Here is a 21,633-nt window from a genome sequence, read left to right on the forward strand (position 1 = left end):
CAGGTGCTGACTGGTCTGCAGAACGCTTTCTGTCTTTGATATAAATCACTTTAGGGTTCCTTTTTTTTAAAGGATAATGCAGCTTCAACATCTAGTTTTAGACCATAAGGCATAGGAGTAGAAATAGGCCACTCAGCCCATCGGGTCTGCTCCACCAGTCAAGGAGAATATGACTGATTTGATATGATAATCCTCAACTCCAATTTCTCACTTTATCTCCATAACCCTTGATTACCTTACTGATTAAAAATCTGTCTGTCTCATACTTAACGACTCAGTCTCTACAGCCCTCTGTGATAAAGAATTCCACAGATTCACTACCCTCAGAGAAAAAAATTCCTCCTCAACTCTGTATTAATTGGGCAATCCCTTACTTTAAGATTATTTCCTGTGATCTTGGACTCTCCTACAGGGGGAAACAAGCTCTATCCTGTCAAGCCCCTTGAGAATCCTATATATTTCAATGGGGGTGTCTTGCATTCTTCTAAACTCCAACGAGTACAGGCCCAATCTCTCCTTAAATAAAAAAAAATCCCTCTACACCTGGGATCAACTTAATGAACCTTCTCTGGATTGCCTCCGATGCCAGCATACCTTTGCTTGGATAAGGGACTAAAACTGTTCACAATATTCCAAATGTGGTCTAACTAAACTAGTAGCTTGTATACTTTGAGCAAGACTTTCCCTATTTTTATAATCCACTCGCTTTGGAATAAAGGCCAATATTCTATTTACCTTCCCTATTACCTGCTGAACCAGTGTGCTAGCTTTTTGTGGTTTATGCATGAGTTCCCCCAAAACTGTCTGTGCTGCAGCTTTCTGCAGTCTGTCGGTGTAGGCTTTGGGGGCCGAAGAGCCTGTTCCTGTGCTGTAATTTTCTTTGTTTTTTTGTTCTCAAATAATATTCATTTATTTTTCCTACCAAAGTGCATAACTTCACATTTTCTGACATGTTCTATTTGGCAAGTTTTTGCCCACTCATTAACCTGCCTATATCGTTCAGTAGACTCTTTGTGTCATCCTCACCACTTGCTTTCCCACCTATTTTTGCATCATCTGCAAACTTGGCAATTGTCCATTCACTTCCCTTGTCCAAGTCATTAATATAAATTACAAATAATTGTGGCACCCAATATTGATCCCTATGGCATTCCACTAGTTACAGGTTGCCATCTTGAAAATGCCCCTCTTACCCTAACCACAGTGAGAGGAATCCTCAGTTGAGGAAGAAGGCAGATATGTCTGAGTGTTGTTTTGGGAGATGGCATCATTGGAACAGATGCGATGGAGGGGGAGGAACTTGGAGAATGGGATGTTATCCTTCCAGAGAGTGGGATATGAGGAGATGTGATCGAAGTAACTGTGGGAACTGGTGGGTTTGTAATATCTATTGATGGTCAGTCTATCATCAGAAATGAGGTTGAGGAAGGGAAGTGTTGGAGGTGGACCATATGAAGGTCAGAGAGGGGTGCCTTTTTCCTCAACCATAGATTCTTCCCATCTGTGGTTGACAGGGCACTCAATTGTATCCAACCCATCACCTGCGCCTCCGCCCTTGTCCCTTCCCCTTCCTGAACCATGACAAGGTCCCCCTTTTCACACTACCAGTCTTTGCATTCAAAGAGTCATCCTCTGCTATTTCTGCCAACTCCAGCCTGATTCCACCTACTGCAGTTGCTCCAGCGGTGCCCAACGCAAACCGAAAGAACAACTCTGTCTTCCGATTTGACACATGAACTCCACATTGAGTTCAACAATTTTAGACAGTATATTTCCCCTTCCATCTTAACTCCCTCTCCCCACTATCTTTTGTAGTCTGTTTGTCTTTTTTTAAGCTTCCTGTTTTGCCCCATCACAACCCCCCCTCCTCCACAGGGATACCTATCCCTTGCTGTTCAGTTGCTCCCATTAACACATTCTGCTATCTCTACCTATGTGTCACTATTAGCACTCTTCATCCCTTCATGGCACCCTCAACACTCCTCTTTGTTTTATGTCCATGACAAATATATCAATCTCTCCTTTGCCTTGACCTATCCCTACTTACCTATTCTACCCCACTTGCTTTGACCTTTTCCAACTATATAATTCCTTATATTTCTAGCTTTCTTCATTCTGTAGACTTATGCTCAAAACATTAATTCTGTTTCTCTCCGCAGATGCTAGCGGACCTGCTGAGTTTATCCAGCATTTTCTGTGATTACATCTATTGATTCCCCTTTATCTATCCTGCTCATTACTACTTCAAAGAATTCTAATACATTTGTCAGGCATGATTTCCCATTCATGAAGCAATGCTGGCTGTGCTTGATTATATTATGTATTTCTAAACACTCTGCTATTACATTCTTTATAATAGATTCTAACACTTTCCCAATAACAGATGTTAAGCTAATTGGCCAATCATTACTTGTTTTTTTTTCTCTATCCCTTATTGAGTAAGGGTGTTGGCAGTTTTCCAATCCTCTGGGACTTTCCAGAATTTAAGAATTCTTGGAAGATAACTACTAGTGCGTCCACTATCTCTTTGGCGACTTCCTTTAATATCTTAGGATGTAACCCATCAGGTCCAGGGCACTTATTGGCCTTTAGCCCCATTAGTTTCCCCTAATACCTTTTCTCTAATGATAGATATTGTATTTATTTATTTCCCTGCCCCCACACAACTTGCCCTGGATCATTTAGTATTTTTGTAAGATATTAGTGTCTTCCACCATGAAGACTGACTCAAAGTATTTCTTTAATTCCCCTGTCAATCCTGAGTCTCCATCATTATTTAGTTTTGTGTAATAAGAGAGGGTTAATGAATAAACTTCTAGTCAGTGAATTCCTGAATGTGTGTTCATAATAGATTAAATGTGTTCATAATAGATTAAATGTTTTCATTGTCTACGAGTCTGAAACCAGGTTCTTACATTTGAACAAAGTGAACAGTGTAGGTATTTCGAGGGAAGGTAGGTGGGAAACTATGGTAGATAAGCAATAGCAACATTTTAAAGAACTAATTCATAATTTGCATTGTCTAAAGTGTTAAAATAGCCATGAGAAAAATGGTTCGACTGTGGGTTTTAAAATTCAGCAAAGGATAACAGAGAAACTGATAAAGAGAAAATGGAATAGAAAAAGAAATTAACTAAACTTAAAGAGATTGTGAAATCTCCAAAGTAATGTAGAAAGGAAGTGATTAACTGGAGTAAACTGGGTCCTTCAGAGATGGAGACAGGAGAAATGGCAGAGACTTTAATTGAATAATTTGTGTTTGTGTTCATGGTAGAAAACACAAGAAAGCTGGAAGTGAGGAAAGAGAATTAGTAGTAAAGAAAGAATACTAGAGAAATTAATGAAATCAAGAATCATCAAATCCACTGGGCCCAATGTTTTACACCCAGGGTTTTGAAAGAGGGAGCTGCAAAGATAGCAAATGCATTGGTTTTGATCTTCCAGAATTCCTTCAAATCTAAAATGCTCCCCATGGACTAGAAGGTAGTAAGTGTAATTCAGCTAATCAAGAAAGGAAAAAGAAAACTGGGGAATTATAGACCACCTAGCCTTTCATCAATAGTAGGGAAAATGGTAATATCGAATCCTTGGGACATGATAACAAAGTATTTGGAAAATCATAATATGATTGGGCAGGGTCAATGCAAATTTCTTCTCAAGTTCTCTGTCCAAGGGCAGTTCTGACTCTAAGCGCAACAACCTCCACCACAGATAGGCAAAGGAGGCAGCTCTCAGACCCACCCCAGCTGAATTGTGGATTGAACTGCATGCTATTGGCGCCAGCCTGATCAATGTGCAGCCAATGGAGCCAACTGGACCCACCAAAGAGTCCAAGCTGCAACATACTCTTTTCCATGCAAGTTGCAGCCTGGAGCTATGGACAATGATGGTAGAAGCTTCAAATTCTTTCCATCACATGGCTGACCAGAGGTCTCTCTCTCGCTCTTACTACCAACCATTGTCGCATGTTGGAAGGATATGCAGGTTGATTCTCGATCTGTTTGGTTGCATTATGAGCATATCTTCCTTGGCCATCAAATCATGGAGTGGCTCCTGGCTCAAAGGTAGGGCTGCTACCCATTGCACCAAGCCCTCCTTCTACACAGATTTATGATAGAGTTTGTGAAGATGATTTATTCTTCTGATTTCAGAATGCAAAAGTTGAAGTTGCTGCAACCGAGAGGACTCTCTTGGGCTATTTTCTGGCAAAGATTCACAAGATTGACCCTGATGTTCTTGTGGTGAGTAGAAACTTTCAATAACATTGGCCAAGATTTCTCCAATAAATCCTGAATATGAAAGTTCATGGCTGCAAAAATCAATCCTAATGTAAAGTGCAGAGGCCACAGTCAGCAGTTAATTGCAAAATGTTGAGGCTTTTATTACAGCACTTTGCAGGATATAAATCAATCCCTTTTTTTGAACTATCTGCCTTTTCCAAATCATTGTGCCTCTAACTCCATGTGGACAAAACTAATCAAGTTGAACTTGCCTGTGTCTGAGTTTAAGTTCATGTTAACATCCAATTATATTTGGACTGCTTTGAAAATTGCTCAGCCAACCACTAGTGTTTTTCCATTATTATTTATTTTGTTTGCAATTCATCAAAATGATTGCAGGAATTCAAGTACAAGGTGACCCATTTGCCAGTTTAAATTTTAACATCATAAATCAACAAAAAAAATACCCAAATTGGGGCACTGTTGTGGTTAGTAATGTGAGCAATACACTGAAAGATCTGTAAACTGGTTACACATTATGAATGATGGGTGGGTTTATTTATTGGAACTGCTGTTCAACGTGTCTCAACAGTCGATGGAAAAAAATTTGAAGCGTGCAGAAGATCTTAAACAAAACCACTTAACACTTTTTTCCTTTTGAATGTTAGTTGTTGACTTTAACTGCTAAAAAATATAGGCCAGGATACTCCCAAAACTAGACTAAGTGCCCAATGGGTGGGAAAACAGGAGAACTTCCTATCCGTTTTTGGGTGTACTTACCTGCGTAAATCTCCAACAGCAGGTGGGGCCTTATCCTGCCCAAAGGGCTGGAGGCATACTGCTGAGCAGGCCATTGTGCATGCGCTGATCTGTCAATGGGGAAATCGGTGCACGTGCGCTGCTGCTGCTGCCCCCCCCCTCCACGGGCTTCTCGACTGCTGGCCTTCCCCGAAACACCCTGATCACTGGCCAGCACCAATCGCCCTCCTCCCTCCCTTTCTTTAACATCCCCCTCTATCCACCCTGAAACACCTGAATCCTGGAATGTGAAGCTACCTTAACCGAGTCTCTGTAATAACAAAAACCTCATAGTTCCAAGTACTAATACAAGCTGTAAGTTCATCTGTCTTACCTGTTACACTTCTCGCATTGAAACAAATGTACTTCAGTCCACCAGACCCTCTTGGAACAGCAACTACACCCTGCCTGCTCTTTCTCTGAGTCTTACTGGCCCTACTCTCCAGTTCCCCTTCAGTTTATTCACCTTTGCTTTGGTTCCCACCTCCTGCCAATCTAGTTTAAATCCTCCCGTGTGACACTAGCAAACTTCCCGGCCAGAATATTTATGCCCCTCCAGTTTAGGTGCAACCCATCCTTCTTGTACAGGTCCCACCTGCCCAGGAAGAGACCCCGATAGTCCAGATATCTGAAACCCTCCCTCCAACACCAGCTGTTTAGCCACGTGTTCAGCTGTACTATTTTCCTATTCTTAGCCTCACTTGCACATGGCACAGGGAGTAATCCTGAGGTTACAACCCTAGAGGTCCTGCTTTTTAACTTTCTATCTAGCTCCCTAAACTGCTGCTGCAGGACCTTATCACTCTTCCTGCCTATGTCGTTAGTACCAATACGTACCACAACCTCCATGTGTTCTCCCTTCAGAATGCTTTCTGCCCATTCAGAGACATCCTGGACCCTGGCACCAGGGAGGTGGCATACAATCCTGGAATCTCTTTCACGTCCACAGAAGCGCCTCTCTGTACCCCTAACTATAGACTTCCCCGTGATGATTGCTGTTTGTCTCTCCCTGCTTAACAACAAAGCCAGTCGTGGTGCCACTGCTGTGGCTGCTGCTGTTGTTATTCCATGATAGGCCATCCCACCCCAACCGTATCCAAAATGGGTATACATGTTAGAAAGGGTGATGACCACAGGGGATTCCTGCACTAACTGCCTGCCCCTTCTAGCGGCTACCCATCTATCTGCCTGCACCTTGGGTGTCACCACATCTCTAAAACTCCTGTCTGTGATGCTTTCTGCCACCTTCATGCCTCTAAGTGCATCCCACTGCTGCCCCAACTTATCCATGCGGTCTGTAAGGAGCTGCAATTGGGTGCACATCCTGCAGATGTAGTCGCCCAAGACGCTGGAAGCGTCACGGATCTCCCACATCTCATGAGTTCAGCAATTAAGCCCACTGACTGATGTTTCTATCATCAATTCAGTTATTTAAGAAAATTTATTAAATTCTTACCTTCGCCGTTATCTCCTCGCAGCGTCCTTTTTTTTGGTTAGAGTGGGAGGGAGGGAGAGAAACACTGATGTAGTGTTTTGGACTTACTGCTCCTTGACACCAGACCTTCGAACAGAATGCTCCAGTGAAGACCCTCTGCCGGATGCTCTTCCTCCTGTTTATCACTGGAGGGGTTCTTCTGCTTCCCACTTCTCAATTGATGTTGCTGGGCTGATTTCTCCCGGAATGCTCCAGTGAAGTCCCTCAGCCGCCTCCACCAGAGGTAGAGGCACGTACCAAGGTTGTGACCATGGAGGTTCAGAAACGTCCCACAGCACGTGTTTGAGCGTGTGCCACGTTTGTGACCATGGAGGTTCCAGAAGCATCCCAGTGGCTGCACTATATCTCATAACTCACTTCCTCAGTCCTGTATTGCATAACCCATTTAAAGTCTGCATTTATTTACAGGGCCACGATATTTATGGATTTGATCTCGATGTTCTCCTACAAAGAATTAACGTATGCAAAGTTCCTCACTGGTCGAAGATTGGTCGGTTAAGGAGGTCAGCTATGCCTAAACTTGGGGTAAGGCTTGGTCGACTTCTTCAGAATGAGAAACCCGCAAACTGCCAGCAAATGATTATAAAAGAAATAAAGTTACTGTTATGTTGAAACAGCAAATGTAGCTCAAGTAATGGAAGTAGATTGCCACATATATTGGTAAAAATGCTTTTAACCCAGTGTCATTATGCATTTGATATATGCTAACAGACTAAATAATGGAATGCCATTATCAGTCGAAAGGAAACCTACACAATATGTGACCTGCGAATGCTAAGCATTATCCCAGATGCAAAGTGAAGGGGAAAACACTTGTCATCATACCTACATTAAAAAAACAAAATTAGCAGTCTGTACAATGACACCCTTAACATTAAGGTGCAGGAATAAGTGCACTTAGTGTTACAAGAATTGTTCAGTTAAGACTTCGCATAGTGGTACAGCAATAAGCTTTAAAAAACTAGACATGTATTGTTTGTTAATTGCAATTACTTTAGACGATTTGCTGCCTAATAAAGAAGGTGTCAAAGCACTGGTATAATATCACTTAAAAATCAGACTTTTACAAAGAATTTTTTAAACCTGTTTATCAACTGGATGAATTAGATTCTGGTGTGAGTGAACTGAGTTACTGTTGGAACTAAGTAGTCATTCGGTCTATGCTTCTGCTTATTCAACTGCAGCCGCAGTGAAGGGAATTGGAGGAGGAATATTTTAATACCAAGTAGTCTCCGACCTAATTATTGTAATTTTTTTTAAAAGAAGCACTACCTGAGAGCATTTTAACATCCTCCTTTATCTCCCCAAGTAGAAAAAAGCACTACCTGAGAGCATTTTAACATCCTCCTTTATCTCCCCCAGTAGAGACCAGACAATTTGAGTTTCCTTCATCTGCAGGGAAAGCTGATCTTGTATTATACAGAACATTTAAAAGAGAAAAAGGCCATTCAGTTCATCTAGTTTGTGATGGTGTTTATTTTCCATGCAAGTCTTCCACATCTTCCTCATCTCAACCTTTCTATCTTAACATTCCCTTTTCTCCCATGCACTCACCTAGAATCATAGGATCCCTACAATGCAGAAGGAGGCCACTCGGTCCATTGAGTCTGCACTGACAACAATCCCACCCGGGCCCTACGCCTGTAACCCTACATACTTAACCTGCTAAACTCCATAACACTAAGGGGCAATTTAGCATGGCCAATCAACCTAACCTGAACACCTTTGGACTTGAGGAAACTGTAGCACCCGGGGGCAACCCACGCAGGCAAGGGGAGAACATGCAAGCTCCACACAGATGGTCACCCAAGGCCAGAATTGAACCCTGGTTCCTGGAGCTGAGAGGCAGCAGTGCTAACCACCTGATTTAATCTCCTTTTGAAACTATCAAAGCCGTTGGCCTTAAAACAGTTGCTGTGGTAGCGAGTTCCGCATTCTAAGCACTCTCACAATAAATAAATGTCTCCTCATTGACTTTATGGACTAATTAATAAATACCTCATGACCCCTAGTTTTGGATTCTCGCGCAAGTGGAAACATTTCTCTCAATGTCTACCATGTGCTGCAACCCATCATTGTTTTCAGGCTCTTTATCAAGTCTAGTGTCAGCCGCCTCATTTCAAAAGGGACAAGGAGCAACCTCTTCACTCACTCTCCTGACAACCGAAAACTCTCATTTCTAAAATAACCCCTGTAAACCTATTCTGTACTTTCTCCAGTGCTTCCATGTCCTTTTTATAGTATCGAGACCAGGGTTAGGTACAGTGTGTCTGACAAAGCTTTTGAACTCCGAATGCTCAGAAATTAATCTTCGGGCTTTGTCAGTATTTTTAATTGCTTTGCTGATCTGTGGTGCTGCTTTTAATGATTTGTTTACCAGTATCCTTAGATTGCTTTGCTTTTCTACACATTTAGCTTCTCATTTTCTCAGTGATATTTCTAGGCAGTGCCTCTGTTTTTCCCTGGCAAAGCACATTGCAAGTTCACTTAAATGCCCAGTTTGCAAGTTTTTTGTGTCTTCTTATGTTCTTCCTCAGTATTAGCTATACCCTACAGACCAGGGGACCATGATTGAATCTGGGGTTTGAGAAGTTTAACCTTGTGTTTAAGATTGCATTCCCTTGGTTTTTAAAGAGATTTTACTCTTTACCCATAAACCTCAGCTGGAAACGCAATGGGAAGGTGAGAAAGGTCAACTCCATTCAGATTTGGTGGGCTGCCAGGACGTAGATCCTTAGCATCAGTTTGTGGAGTTGGGACATGCATTTTGGTTCAGTTTCACCCTTATGCTCTCTTACACACAGTCTCCTAAGGAGATAGGCATCCATTGCATGAGATGATATGCTAAGCCCTCGCTTTATGCTGCCCTGTTTTAAATCAGTTTGACTTAATGTCTGTTAGTTAGTGGGACAGACATTTGCATTCAGTGTCAGGACTTTGGTTTTAGTGTTATTCACACTGGGTGTGAAGTAGGATTTGCTGTGACCTGATTGCTGCCATTTTTGGAGCAGCCCTACCCCATTTTCCCACCCTCCTGGTCCCAGGCCGACCCTCCCTCTTGCCTTCCAGCTTACTTCCTTAACCCTGCAACTTGAAGTTGCTTTCGTTCCAAAGCTACCCTTGTCTCTAGTGACCCATCTCCCAAGCCATTGCTCGGAGTCTGACCCAAGTAGAAAAATAATATTTCTTTTATAATTTTGAACTTATTTTGTTTCAATTATTATTTATTTTACGAATATAGGAATTTAACAATGCACTGTATTTCAACCTGTCTTCTGAGGAGGAAGTCTCTTTGGAACAGTTTTTATGTTGGTAGTAATGGGGAAATCTGATTCACTTAATGCCGTTTCACTTAAAGTTGCACTTTCAAGTGTGCAACTACAACATTGTGAAGAATTATTGTATACAGTGTATAATTTTCCAAAAGGTGCCAGTTTACTACTACTTGCGAAGTGGCTCATCAACAAGTGACTCTGGAGAAAAATCTGTTGAATCCGACAACTGAAATCGTTCATTTCTAGAATAATCCCCGTAAATTTGTTCTGTACTTTCTCTAGTGCTTCCATGTCCTTTTTGTAGCATAGAGACTGACGAAGTTCATTATGTAGCAGCACTCTTTTGTATTGTCCAAGCCTGAATCATGGATATCATCCTCTGGATATTTTTTCCAAAGTTGGTGTAATATCTAGAATGAGAGTGTGTTATATGTTGAAGGTACTCTTGCCCTTTGCTCAACTTTTCCATTTAGTTGGATTAGTGCTTGCAATTGAGTAGATGGTTCCTCCAGGCTTAGGTTTTAATCGGCTCTTGACATCCAGACTTCTCATTTATGGAGCTACTATTCTTCATGATGATTGAGCTTGCTGTTGTTTCCTCGTTGAAGGGTCGTGGTGGATTTGTGGAAAAGAATGCAGCTTGTGGAAGACTGATTTGCGATGTTGAAATTTCTGCCAAGGAACTGATCCGATGCAAGAGCTACAATTTGACTGAACTTGTTCATCAGATCCTCAAAACAGAGAGAGTGACTATTCCAGCTGAGAATATTCGGAATCTTTATAAGTGAGTAACATTGAGAGTTTTCACAAACTTCTTTTGTTAGATTGAAGCTTTCGGGAGATATTATTTAATATAATTGAGTCAGAGCAGATGTGGAGGGGGTCACTGTTTCAATGCAGAAAGCCAGTTGATGAAGGATGTTGCGAGAGCCAGTCTCTATTCTGTCTTAAATTTCTTTACCAAGTGAAACATTGGAGGCATATACCTCCTAACTTGACCTCCTCCCTGTTTCAGTAAATGCCTGTTTCATATGTGTTCAGTTGAAATCCCAACTGCATCGAATAAAACACAATTGATATATAGTTAATTGTGTTGGTGGTGCACTGGGTTCATCTTTGTTTTTTAAAAAAAATCATTCTAAGTATGTGGGCGTTGCTGGCAAATTCAACTTTTATCGCACATCCCTAATTGACCTGGAGAGGGTGGTGGTGAGCTGGTCTCTTGAAATACAGCAGTCCATATGATGTAGGTAAACCCACAGTGCCATTACAGAGGGAATTCCAGGACTTTGATCCAGCAACATAAGTCAAGCTGGTGTAGTTGGAAGAGAAACTTCCAGGTGGAGGTGTTCCCAAGCATCTGCTGCCCTTGTTTTTCTAGATGGCATCAGTCATGGGTTTGGAAGGTCCTGTTTCAGGAACCTTGATGAGTTCCTGCAGTGCATTTGGTAGATGCTACACGTTGCTGCCACTGTGTCAGTGGTGGAGGGAGCAAATGTTTGTAGCAGATGTGCCAGTCGAGTGGGTTGCTTTGTCCTGGATAGTGTTCAGCCTCTTAAACATTGCTGGTGCTGCGCTCATCCATGTAAGTGAAGAGTATTCCATCACACTTCTGACTTGTGCCTTGTAGATAATGGCCAGGCTTTGGGGAGTCAGAAGGTGATGAAAGAAAAGTAAAATTCTAGATTAAAATAAGCATAATGAGAGAGTAAGTACTAGATGGACTGACATCCTTGAAGATGGAAAAATCACCAGGGCTGGATGGATTGGATATTAAAGAGAGTTTGGGAGGAAATAGTAGATGCTCTGAGGATCATTTTCCAATCCCCACTTGATATAGACAACATCCTGGAGTATTGGAGGTCAGCAAATGTTGTATCATTGTTTAGAAAGAGTGCAAGGGATAGGCCAATATTTATAGGCTGGTCAATCTGACTTCACTGGTAGGAAAATTATTGGAATCAATTCTCAGAGTCAGGAGAAATTATCATTTAGGCACAGTGTTAGGAGCCAGATCTGAAACTCTAAGATTGTGTTGTGAAGCTAAACTGGACCCCAACATTTTTTTTATATTGGTGTGAGGATGCAGGGTTTCACTTCAAGTGAGATCCTATTAACACACTAGGAAGCTTTTGTTAAAACAAACTTTATTTAACCAAACAGTTTAATAATACCAAAAAGAATTTGTGTGGCTTTTACCAGTTGAAATATTTAAACATGACAAGATACAATTCTTAACTATGAGCCTATCTCTACTGTTCTAATTTAACCAATATTCTTCACAGCTTTAAACTCTTCAGAATCAGTTAGCAAAATGCTCAGGCTTACATGGGTTGCCATTCGGAAAGCATTTTGACACCTCGAGAGAGAGAGAGATATCTGTTTTCTAGCAGGTCCCAGACTTCAATCTCCAGAGAGAGGGAAGAGCTGATGCACCTTGCAAATTTAAACAGAAACTGCCTGCTTGTATCTTTGAGCCTACTCCTCCCATTAGCACATGATGTGCTACTGTTAATCCATTTAATTAAACCCTACTCTGAAACCTAGGGGACAACCCAAAAAATAAACAAAGCAGCTTTAGTTCAATTTAAAACAAAAACCCCAATAACTAGGAATAAATATTCTTCTGCATTTTCAGAAAGTGGGCTGCCTGGAGCAGACAAATTGGCACCATAATCCGAGCTGAAGATTAAAACATTCCCTTCACAAGAAATGTGATTATAAAATACATTTCTTAAAGGCACAGTATCATCACAACAGATTGATCAGGGGGATAGCCACCAGGGTTTTGTTTGGGGAAGATAGTGTCTTACGAGATTAACAGAATTTTTGAGGAAGGTACAAGGAGGATTAATGAGAGTAGTGCAGTGGATATTGCCCACATGGATTTTAATAAAGCATCTGACAAAGTCCCACGTCATGATGTGGATGTGCCGGCGTTGGACTGGGGTAAACACAGTAAAAAGTCTGACAACACCAGGTTTTAGTCCAACCGATTTATTTGATAGTAAACTCACAAGCTTTCAAGGGGACTCTCTCTTCGTCAGGTGAATGGAGAGTTCTGGCCTCGGACAGAGCATATAAAGCACAGACTGTCTGTGCTTTATATGCTCTGTCCAAGACCAGAACTCTCCATTCACCTGACGAAGAGGGAGTCCCCTCGAAAGCTTGTGAGTTTACTATCAAATAAATCGGTTGGACTAAAACCTGGTGTTGTAAGTCCCACGTGGCAGAGTAGTTGAAGGAAAAAGGGAAATCCCATCATTTACAGGGAAATGACATCCAAAAGTTTGATCCAAAATTGGCTCAGAGACAGAAAACTAATTGATTGGATGTTCTTGTGAATGGATGACGATCTTCCGGCGTGTTCTACAGAACTTGGAGGTCGGAGCCCTTGCTGTTTGTTACAATATATTAATTATTTATTCTTAAATGTGAGAGACATGATTGGGAAATTTGCAAATGACACAAAAATTGGCCATGTGCTTAATAATAGAGGATAGTTGTTGTCTCCAGATGACATCAGTGGTTTGGTTGAGTGGGGGGAGAAGTGGCAAATGGAAAGTTGTGACCTAATGTATCCAGGAGGGTGGGGGCCAATCAAAGCAAGAGAAAACTCAATAAACGGGAGGATATTGAGAGGGGATGTGAAAGTGAGAGACCTTGGAGTGCATGTCCACAGGTACTTGAAGGTGGCAAGACAGGTGGATAAGGTGGTAAATAAAGCACATGGAGTGCTCCCCTTAATTGGACGGGGTATTGAATATAAAAGCAGGGATGTGATGATGGAACTGTACAAACACTGGTTGGGCCACAGCTGAAATTTGATTTGTAGTTCTGGTCACCATATTACAGGAAGGACAGATTTTCACTGGATATGGTACACATTTACAAGAGTGTTGCCAGAGCTTGAAAACGCAAGTATGCAGGTAACAGCTAGGGCTGTTATACTAAGAGCAGATGCTAAAGGGGTGACCTAATTGAGTTGTACAAATTAATGAGGGTCCAAGATAGGTTAAACAAGAAGGAGCTGTTTCCCCTAGCTGAGTGGTCAATATCATGGACATATGGTGATTGTTAGAGGCATTAGAGGGGATATGAGGAAAACATTTTCAACCAGAGGGCGGTGAGCATCTGGAATTTATGCCCAAGTTGATGGTTGATGCTGAAATGCTCAGTTCATTTAAAAGATACCTGGTTCTGCACCTGAAGTGCTGAAACCTGCAAGAGTACAGACCAAGTTCTCAAAGTGGGGTTAAAATGTCCAGCCTTTTTCTTTTGTTCGGCTCAGACACACTGGGCCCTTTCTTACCATTTTGATTCTAAATGCTGGGCGGACTTGAAACTGGGAGTGTTTTGGATCCGACTTTTAAACCCGTTCTCAAGCACCCCCATACACACTCTGCCTGCAAAAATCTCAGCGAGTCCGAATCGTGCTGCACAAGCCTGTGGGCGGGGCTTGACATGCCCAACATCCAGCAGCTCCGATCGGTACCCCCAACTGCGCATGTTCAGGAAAAAAAAAGGTAGAATGCAGCTTCCCTGCCACATTGGTCCCGGGCCGGATAATCCCTCCCCCCGGCCCCACAAACATTGTCCCACCTTCACAACATTACTGACCCCCTTATCCCTCCCACCCCACCTCCAACAGCCAGGCTGATCCATCCCCAGCTAGCATGGATTGTGCTATCAACTCATGTCCAACTTTACCAAGTTTTCACTCCTGAAAACGGGTGCAACTCAATGATAAAATCAGGCCTGATGGGCTGAATGGCCTATATTTGTGCTGTAATTTTTCTGTGGTTCAGTGTAAATTACTCACTGCAGGATTCCTAACCTCTGACCTGCTCATGTAGCCACAATATTTATTTGGCTAGTCCAGTTCAGTGTCTGGTCAACGGTAACTCCCAGAATGCTAACAGTGAGGGGATTCAGCAATAATTCCATTGAATGTCGAGGGCTGATGATGTTGGAAATGGTCATTGCCTGGCATTTATGTGATGTGAATGTTACTTGCCACTTATCAGCCCAAGCCTGGATATTGTCCAGGTCTTGCTACATTTGGACGTGGACTGTTGCATTTTTGAGGAGTCATGAACAGTGCTGAACATTGTTCAGTCATCAGTGAACATCCCCACTCCTGGCCTTATGATGGAGGGAAGGTCATTGATGAAGCAGCTGAAAATGGCTGTGCCTAAGGCATTACAATGGTGAACTCCTGCAGTGATATCCTAGAATTCAGATGTCTGACCTCCACCCAGTCACAACTGTCTTCTGTTGTGTTAGATATAACAGCAACCAGTGGAGAGTTTCCTCCCTGATTCTGTTATCTCTGCCATTTCAGTTGTGGTACCAAATTTTAATTCTTGTCATGCTTCTCAGACGAAACGTCTCTGCGTCTGCTGGCACTAAATTGTCATCTCGTTGGGGGAGGCCGTAGGACTACGGAAAAGCATGCAGGTAGCTGGAACTGGCAGGAAAGTGGAGTTAATGTAACAATCAGAATGGCCGTGATCTTATTGAACGGCGAGGCAGGCTCGAAGGACGAAGCGACCCTATTTATGTTCTTTGGTATTGTTGAGACAAGAAAGGAACTTCACTCTATATTTAACCATGTTGTATCTGTCTGAAGAACCTGATGAACCATGAAGTGCGAGTGATTTGCAGCTCTCAGACCAGCCTTTGTCATCCAAATGAGTAAAGCTTATGTAACTTCGCTAAATTGGATGATTGATAGTATAATTGTGGAATCATTCCAGATCTAACTGCTGGAAAGAGTGACCCCAAAACAACAACAGACTGGAGGGGCTGATTGTGGACAAGTCCCTAGGACCGGATGGAATGCATCTGAGGGTTCTGAAAGAAATGGCGGAGGTGATAGTGGATGCCTTGGTGGTTATTTTCCAGACGTCGCTGGATTCCGGGGAAGTGCCGGATGATTGGAAAACGGCTAATGTTACGCCGTTGTTTAAGAAGGGTGCCAGGCAAAAGGCGGGGAATTATAGGCCGGTTAGTTTAACGTCTGTGGTAGGTAAAATGTTAGAATCTGTCATTAAGGAGGAAATTGCGAGGCATCTTGAAGGGAATTGCTTGATAGAGCAGACGCAGCACGGCTTCATTAAAGGGAAGTCGTGTCTGACAAATTTACTGGAGTTCTATGAGGATGTGTCTAGGGCGGTGGATAGAGGAGAGCCGGTGGATGTGGTCTTTCTAGATTTTCAGAAGGCGTTTGACAAAGTACCTCACAAGAGGTTATTGCAGAAGGTCCAGGGACATGAAGTTGGGGGTAGGGTGTTAGCGTGGATAGAGGATTGGTTGTCAAATAGGAGGCAGAGAGTGGGGGTCAACGGGTGCTATTCGGATTGGCGGATGGTGACTAGTGGAGTGCCCCAGGGGTCGGTGCTGGGGCCTCAGCTTTTTACCATTTATATAGATGATCTGGAGGAGGGAACCGAGTGTAGGGTGTCGAAATTTGCTGATGACACCAAGATTGGGGGAACGGCAAATTGTGCGGAGGGTGTGGAGAGTCTGCAGAAGGATCTAGATAGGCTGGGCGAATGGGCCAGGAACTGGCAAATGGAATTTAATGTTGGCAAGTGTGAGGTGGTCCACTTTGGTAGGAAGAATGGTAGGAAGGACTATTACTTACGGGGCGAAAAACTGCAGCAGGCGACGGTGCAGAGGGACCTCGGGGTCCTTGTGCATGAGTTGCAAAAACCCAGCTTGCAGGTGCAGCAGGTGGTCAGGAAGGCGAATGGGATGCTGGCCTTCATAGCGAGGGGGATTGAATATAAAAGTAGGGAGGTCTTGCTGTGGCTGTATAGGGCATTGGTGAGGCCGCAGCTGGAGTACTGTGTGCAGTTTTGGGCGCCGTTCTTACGCAAGGATATTTTGGCCTTGGAGGGAGTGCAGAGGAGGTTTACTAGGCTGATGCCGGAGTTGAGGGGGTTGAGCTATGAGGAGAGGCTGAATAAACTAGGCTTGTACTCGTTAGAGTTTAGAAGAATGAGGGGAGATCTCATTGAGACGTATAAGATGATGAATGGGATGGATAGGATAGAGGTGGAGAGACTCTTCCCGCTCAAAAAAGACAGTAGGACTAGGGGGCACAGCCTCAACATAAAGGGGGGGCGGTTTAGAACGGAGTTGAGGAGGAACTTCTTCACTCAAAGGGTGGTGAATCTCTGGAATTCTCTGCCCGTTGAAGTGGTGGAGGCTGCCTCGCTAAATATTTTTAAGACGCGGGTTGATGGGTTTTTGATAAGAGAGGGGATTAAGGGTTGTGGGGAGAGGGCGGGAAAGTGGAACTGAGCAGCGACAGATCAGCCATGATCTTATTGAATGGCGGGGCAGGCTCGAAGGGCTAGATGGCCTACTCCTGCTCCTATTTCTTATATTCTTATGTTCTTATGTCACAGCTGGAGTTTTGATCGTCTCAGACAATATACAGGAATGGGATATTTATCATAGGATTTGTTTATAACTGGACTCAGAAGTTTGGTATATTTTATCATGTCTGGTATCTGGCTTAATCACAGGAAAGCAGTCATTTATAATATTTGTGCTCCTAATATTGTGTAATAATATTAGTATTTGCAGAGTTACTGTAAATACATTTGGGTTAAATCAGATGTTTTTGTCAAACCTTAGTACTGTGGACTAACGAGCGGCACAGGGTGGTATAACATCTTTAGAATATCAGAATAGTTGGAGGAAACTGTATGAATTTACTGCTGTGCATTCCAAAGTTATTAACGTTTTTGTTCCATTCCACCAGTAAATCTCCTCATCTCCTGCACCTACTTGAGAATACCTGGATGGATGCGAAATTTATTCTACAGATCATGTGTGAATTGAATGTTCTTCCTTTAGCACTGCAAATAACCAGCATTGCTGGAAATGTCATGGTAATGTTGGAATTTTCAGATTATTTGTATATGCAGAATCATTTCTATCTCCACACCAACAAGTGACCATTTGCAGTCCATTTTAACTTCTGAATATTGGCCTTATGTTGATCCGAGTAAATGGGATCAGAATTGAAGGAGTACAGATGTTAATCTTTACTTTTACGTTTTTTTGTAGCGTGCTTTAAGGCATATCTTTCACCTTCAGTTAGTCAAATGTGCATTGTTTTAGTTTGGATTTTTTTTGGTGTTTCACTTGTTTTCCCTGCAGTGCTGAAGGATTTAATTCCTGCTGGGAATAAGATTCGACCGGTACTGTTGGGTCTTCACACACAGTTATAATTCTTCATATACTATGTGAGCCCATCAGAATAGTCTCTCTTCTCGCTTGAATACTCATTTTTATTTGAATATCCTTTCAGGGGTGGTGCAGTGGTTAGCACTGCTGCCTCACAGCACCAGAGCCCTGGGTTCAATTTCAGCCTTGGGTCTGTGCGGAATTGGCACATTCTCCCCATGTCTGCATGGGTTTCCTCCTGGTGCTCCGGTTTCCTCCCACAGTCGGAAGGATGTGCTGGTTAGGTGCATTGGTCATGCTGAATTCTCCCTCAGTGTACCCGAACAAGCACCGGAGTGTGGCGACTAAGGGATTTTCACACTTGCTTAATTGCAGTGTAGGCCTATTTGTGACACTAATAAGTAAACTAAACTAAGCAAGTGTGACACAGTTTGTGTTTTCAGTTAAAAATGTAGTTAGTGAATAATCTATAGTTTGATAGAAGATATGCTGGTTCACAGTGTTACCAACAGGAGATTAAAGGAACGGTATGTTGTATTAAAGGAAGCAAAAGCAGCATTGGCGGGGAATGCAAGCCATATACAACACTTCTATTATTGATGGATTGTTTGTTATCTCTCCTAGTCACGAACGCTGATGGGCGGCCGTTCTGAGAGAAACGAATATTTACTGCTGCATGCTTTCCATGAAAAAAACTACATTGTACCTGATAAATCTTCTTTCAAGAAACATGTACAGGAGACTGTGAGTATACGGCACTTCAATGTCCAAAAAGAGCGTTAAGCCTTGTTAGGTGTCTCATTCATTTTTATTAGTGGTCCCTCATGTCTGCAATTTGCAGGTGCTAGGTTTTGAATTTTCTTTTGCAAATTGGTTATTCTGTTTTGACATTGTTTACTTAAATGGACTTTTTGAGGGGACTTTGAATTGCTCACGAATCTACAAGTGATATCTGTTACTTAAGAAAGACCTCATGCCACTTTTGAGCATCCCAAAGCTTTTTACGGCCAATCAAGTACCTTTCAAGTGTAATCACTATTATCATGTAAGAAACATGGCAGCCAATTAGCGACAGCAATCTCTCACAAACAGCAAGGTGATAATGACCAGATCACTGATATTGGGTGAGGAATAAATATTGGTAAGGGCTTTGTGGGAGGCCCCTTGCTATTCTTTGCATAGTGCCACGGGATCTTTTACATTCACTTGGAGGAGGTAAATGGGCCCTGGTTTAGTGTCAGAAAGCAGACAACTTTCAGAAGTGTAGCACAATCCAACTGTTGCCACTAGGGGTGTCGGCCTGGGCTGTGTGTTCTGGACAGGGGGGCTTGAACCTGTGACTATCTGATTTGGAGGAGCCATGCTAAAATTGCCCCTTAGTGTTTGGGGGATTGGTGGGGTAAATTTGTGAGGTTATGGGGATAGGGCCTGGGTGGGATTGTGGTCAGTGTAGACTCGATGAGTCGAATAGCCTCCTTCTCCACTGTAGGGATTCTACGAATAAGAATGCTTTATTTTCAAACAATTGGTTACATTTGTGAATACTTTGAATGTTGTAATGAGAGATGTTGCTGAAGTTTTTTTTGCCTTGCACTCCTCACCAGGACAAGTATGAGTGCAAGGAGTAAAGTTTCAGCAGCATGTCTCTCTTTTTGGCAATATTTTGTAAAAAAATTACGAAGCTGTTTGTATAATTTCTACTGAATTTAGAATTGTCACGTGATGTTTTCAGATTGTAAAGCAAAACCAGCTAACAATCTATGCTGCTGCTGTTGTTCCAAATATTTCAGGTTATTTTCTTTTTGAAATATTTCCTGGATTCTTGCTCATCTAATTTAGAAGAAAAAGCAATGTTATAACATGATTAGCCTACTGTCCAGAAGACACCCTTCACGTGCCTTCTTTGAGGCTTCAACCTTCACTTGTCAAGTTGTTGCATGAAAATATCTCCTTTTTTTTGGCCTGTTCAGATAGATGATGATGAAGAATACGTTGATGGAGGAGCTGGGGGTACAGGGAAAATGAAGAAAGGTCGGAAAAAAGCAGCATATGCTGGTGGTCTAGTCTTGGAACCCAAAGTTGGTAAGTTTAAGATTTCCCAACAATCTGAGATCCATGTCACATTTGTGTTACTTTGCCTGATGGGTTCTGTCCTCAATTCCAGAAAGCTCCATTTCATGTTGATGTGTAGACTCACGAGCAGCAAAAACATTGGCTGGAACTCTCCAGCCATTCACGCCAATGAGATTCTCTGGTTCTGCTGGCAGCACACCCCCACCTATTGGTTTCCTGGCCATGTGGGGTCGCTTCAATGGGCAATCTCGGTGACAGTGGTAGGACCAGAGAATCCCGTCGCCAGACACCTCCTGCAGCCTAGAAACACAAGGCTGGGAGGCTGGAGAATCCCGCCTGGTGTGGTAGCCTGTGAAATGAGTGTCGATGTGTAATATTGCACCCTAAAGTAGCAACCTCAGGATTTCTCCCAGTGTCGCATGCGACCGCGATCAGGAACAGGAGAGTAGACCCAGTGAATGCATAGCTGGAGAGATGTTGTGAGAAGGAGGGATTTAGATTCCTGTGGCATTGGGACTGATTCTGGGCAAGATGGAACCTATACGAGCTGGATGGGTTGCAACCCAGAAGGACCGGGACTAACATCCTCGCGGGGGTATTTTACTAGTACAGTGGGGAAAGGTTAAGCTGAAGTGGTGGGGGAACCTGAGGGGAGACACAAGAGGGAAGCAAAGATACAAATGAGAAAATGTAGAAAGTGGAAGGCCGATGAAACAGAGGTGAGCAGCAAATAGGGCCATAGTACAAATAAACCGTGATTGCGATCTTACCAGCTCGCCATGCCGGTGTGGGAACACTGTATATTGGGAGATGGGGTGCCTGCACAATGTAGCCCTGGAGCTCAGCAGCTTCTGCGAGTTCCCATATCATTTTATCACCCGTTCGACACCTTGAATTTTTTTGAGAAATTTCTACCCCATGTGTAAAATGTTAAAAAAGCAAGTCTGAAGACACTGTATCTGAATGAACGGAGCATTCGCAAAAAGGTAGATGAATTAGCAATGCATTTGGATGTACACAGGTACAATATGATTGTGTTTATGGAGATGTGGCGATTTAGGCTGGGAACTGAATAGCCAAGGGTATTCAGTATTTAGGAAGGACAGGCAAAAAGGGAAAAGAGGTGCAGTGGCATTGTTTGTTGAGGATAAAATCAGTGCAATAGTGAAAGAGTATATGGGTTCACAATTTAATGTTCAAGTTGCAGCTTCCTTATCTGCCCACTCATCATTTTTGTTTGAGAAAGTTTAAGATGTTCTGGAACTACTTTGCAGGCTTCTGTCAACTCCTCTTGGGACACGGGCACATAATCTAACCTAGAGGATGCGTCCGTCTCTCTTACAAAAACATTTCTTTGGTTAATTTCAGAGGACCTCTTACCCTCTCTTCATAAATTAATTCAAAAGTGCTAAAACCAGTAGATTAATTTGGTGAATTTCAGCTAACAAATAAAAGAAAGTCCAGTCTATTGCCCCGGTCAGGGGGATACTCCCGACAATATGCAGTAATTATTATTTTGAGAGTTTGATGGTACCTCTCTAAAGTTCCTGGTGTTTGTAGATGATAG

At 42.7% G+C, this 21,633-nt stretch overlaps 1 protein-coding gene across 1 annotated transcript in view; it reads left to right on the top strand.

Moving 5' to 3' along the window:
• Window positions 1-21,633, top strand: part of pola1 (polymerase (DNA directed), alpha 1) — a 277,825-nt gene that overhangs the window by 42,654 nt on the left and 213,538 nt on the right. Inside the window, exons 18-23 of the mRNA XM_080203919.1 lie at window positions 4,152-4,241; window positions 6,922-7,038; window positions 10,397-10,572; window positions 17,566-17,695; window positions 18,618-18,737; window positions 19,964-20,075. Of these exons, the coding sequence (XP_080060045.1) occupies window positions 4,152-4,241; window positions 6,922-7,038; window positions 10,397-10,572; window positions 17,566-17,695; window positions 18,618-18,737; window positions 19,964-20,075 (745 nt within the window). The remainder of the gene's footprint in view (window positions 1-4,151; window positions 4,242-6,921; window positions 7,039-10,396; window positions 10,573-17,565; window positions 17,696-18,617; window positions 18,738-19,963; window positions 20,076-21,633) is intronic.

This window comes from Carcharhinus amblyrhynchos, chromosome 15 (genome assembly GCF_965287045.1).
Source record: "Carcharhinus amblyrhynchos chromosome 15, sCarAmb.v2.hapA, whole genome shotgun sequence".
NCBI classification, from domain to species: domain Eukaryota; kingdom Metazoa; phylum Chordata; class Chondrichthyes; order Carcharhiniformes; family Carcharhinidae; genus Carcharhinus; species Carcharhinus amblyrhynchos.